The sequence below is a fragment of the Aptenodytes forsteri genome, unplaced genomic scaffold (genome assembly GCF_000699145.1).
Source record: "Aptenodytes forsteri isolate BGI_AS27 unplaced genomic scaffold, ASM69914v1 Scaffold492, whole genome shotgun sequence".
Taxonomy (NCBI): Eukaryota; Metazoa; Chordata; class Aves; order Sphenisciformes; family Spheniscidae; genus Aptenodytes; species Aptenodytes forsteri.
The window spans coordinates 5,848-6,637 of record NW_008794172.1 but is presented as its reverse complement, the minus strand read 5'-3'; the positions used below and the strand labels follow the sequence as shown (position 1 = coordinate 6,637).

The following is a 790-nucleotide window of genomic DNA, read 5'->3' as shown; positions in this document are numbered from 1 at the left end:
CTGCCGGCACGGCGGGGCGGTGATTACCGGGGCCATGATGGACGACCCTGTCAGGGGGAAATTGAATCAGGAGCAGACGCGATGATTGCCTTCATCGCCTCCCCCACGGCGGCCCCCGCGCCGCCGGCAAACAAAGAGCCGCCGTGGGGACGCAGCACGGCACCGGCCTCCCCGTCTCTCTGCCACCACTGAGCCCCCCATCTCCCAGCCTGGCCGCGGTGGGTGCCGGGGACCGTGACAGCCAACAGCCCCTAACCAGGGCCAGCTGGGCCGTTAACAGCCGGGGTATAAACACAGCCATTAACGAAGGCAGCCACACAGCAGCAATTAACTCGCACACACCCCTCCGGGTGCCACTGCCTGCTCCGTGCCTCAGTTTCCTCAGCAGCAGTGCTAACGGGGACGCACGGGGGGAAGCACCCAGCGCTCACCTCCCACCAGACAAGGAGCCGGTGCCCCCCAAACACAGCTCCCCACGGGCGGGCGACGCGGTGACTGGGAGCAGGGACACCCCCTCACCGGTGCCACTGCCCCGGGGCAGGTTACGTACCGGTGCCGGAGCAGCAGCCTGGGGTCGGCACCCGCGTCCCACACTGGGGACAGACCCCGGCACAGAGGGGTCCCCGTATGCCCCCCCGGCGCCAGGATTCCCACCATGCCCCCCGCGAGGCTACGGTACTCACTGGCGGGCGAGGGGGTGCTGTATCCGCTGACGGGCAGCTGGTGCTGGATGCCGGCCAGTGTGCTGGGTGGCGAGAGCCCCCCCAGCATGTGGGGGAAGAAGAAGGCG

The 790-nt window shown here is 69.1% G+C and overlaps 1 protein-coding gene across 1 annotated transcript in view; it reads right to left on the bottom strand.

Annotated features, from left to right (window-relative positions):
* Nucleotides 1-771, bottom strand: part of RARA (retinoic acid receptor alpha) — a gene marked incomplete at its 3' end in the record, with an annotated part of 75,872 nt that extends 75,101 nt beyond the window's left edge. The window contains exon 1 of the mRNA XM_009283075.1: nucleotides 551-771. Coding sequence (XP_009281350.1) covers nucleotides 551-771 — 221 coding nt within the window. The remainder of the gene's footprint in view (nucleotides 1-550) is intronic.
* Nucleotides 772-790: the final 19 nt, after the last annotated feature.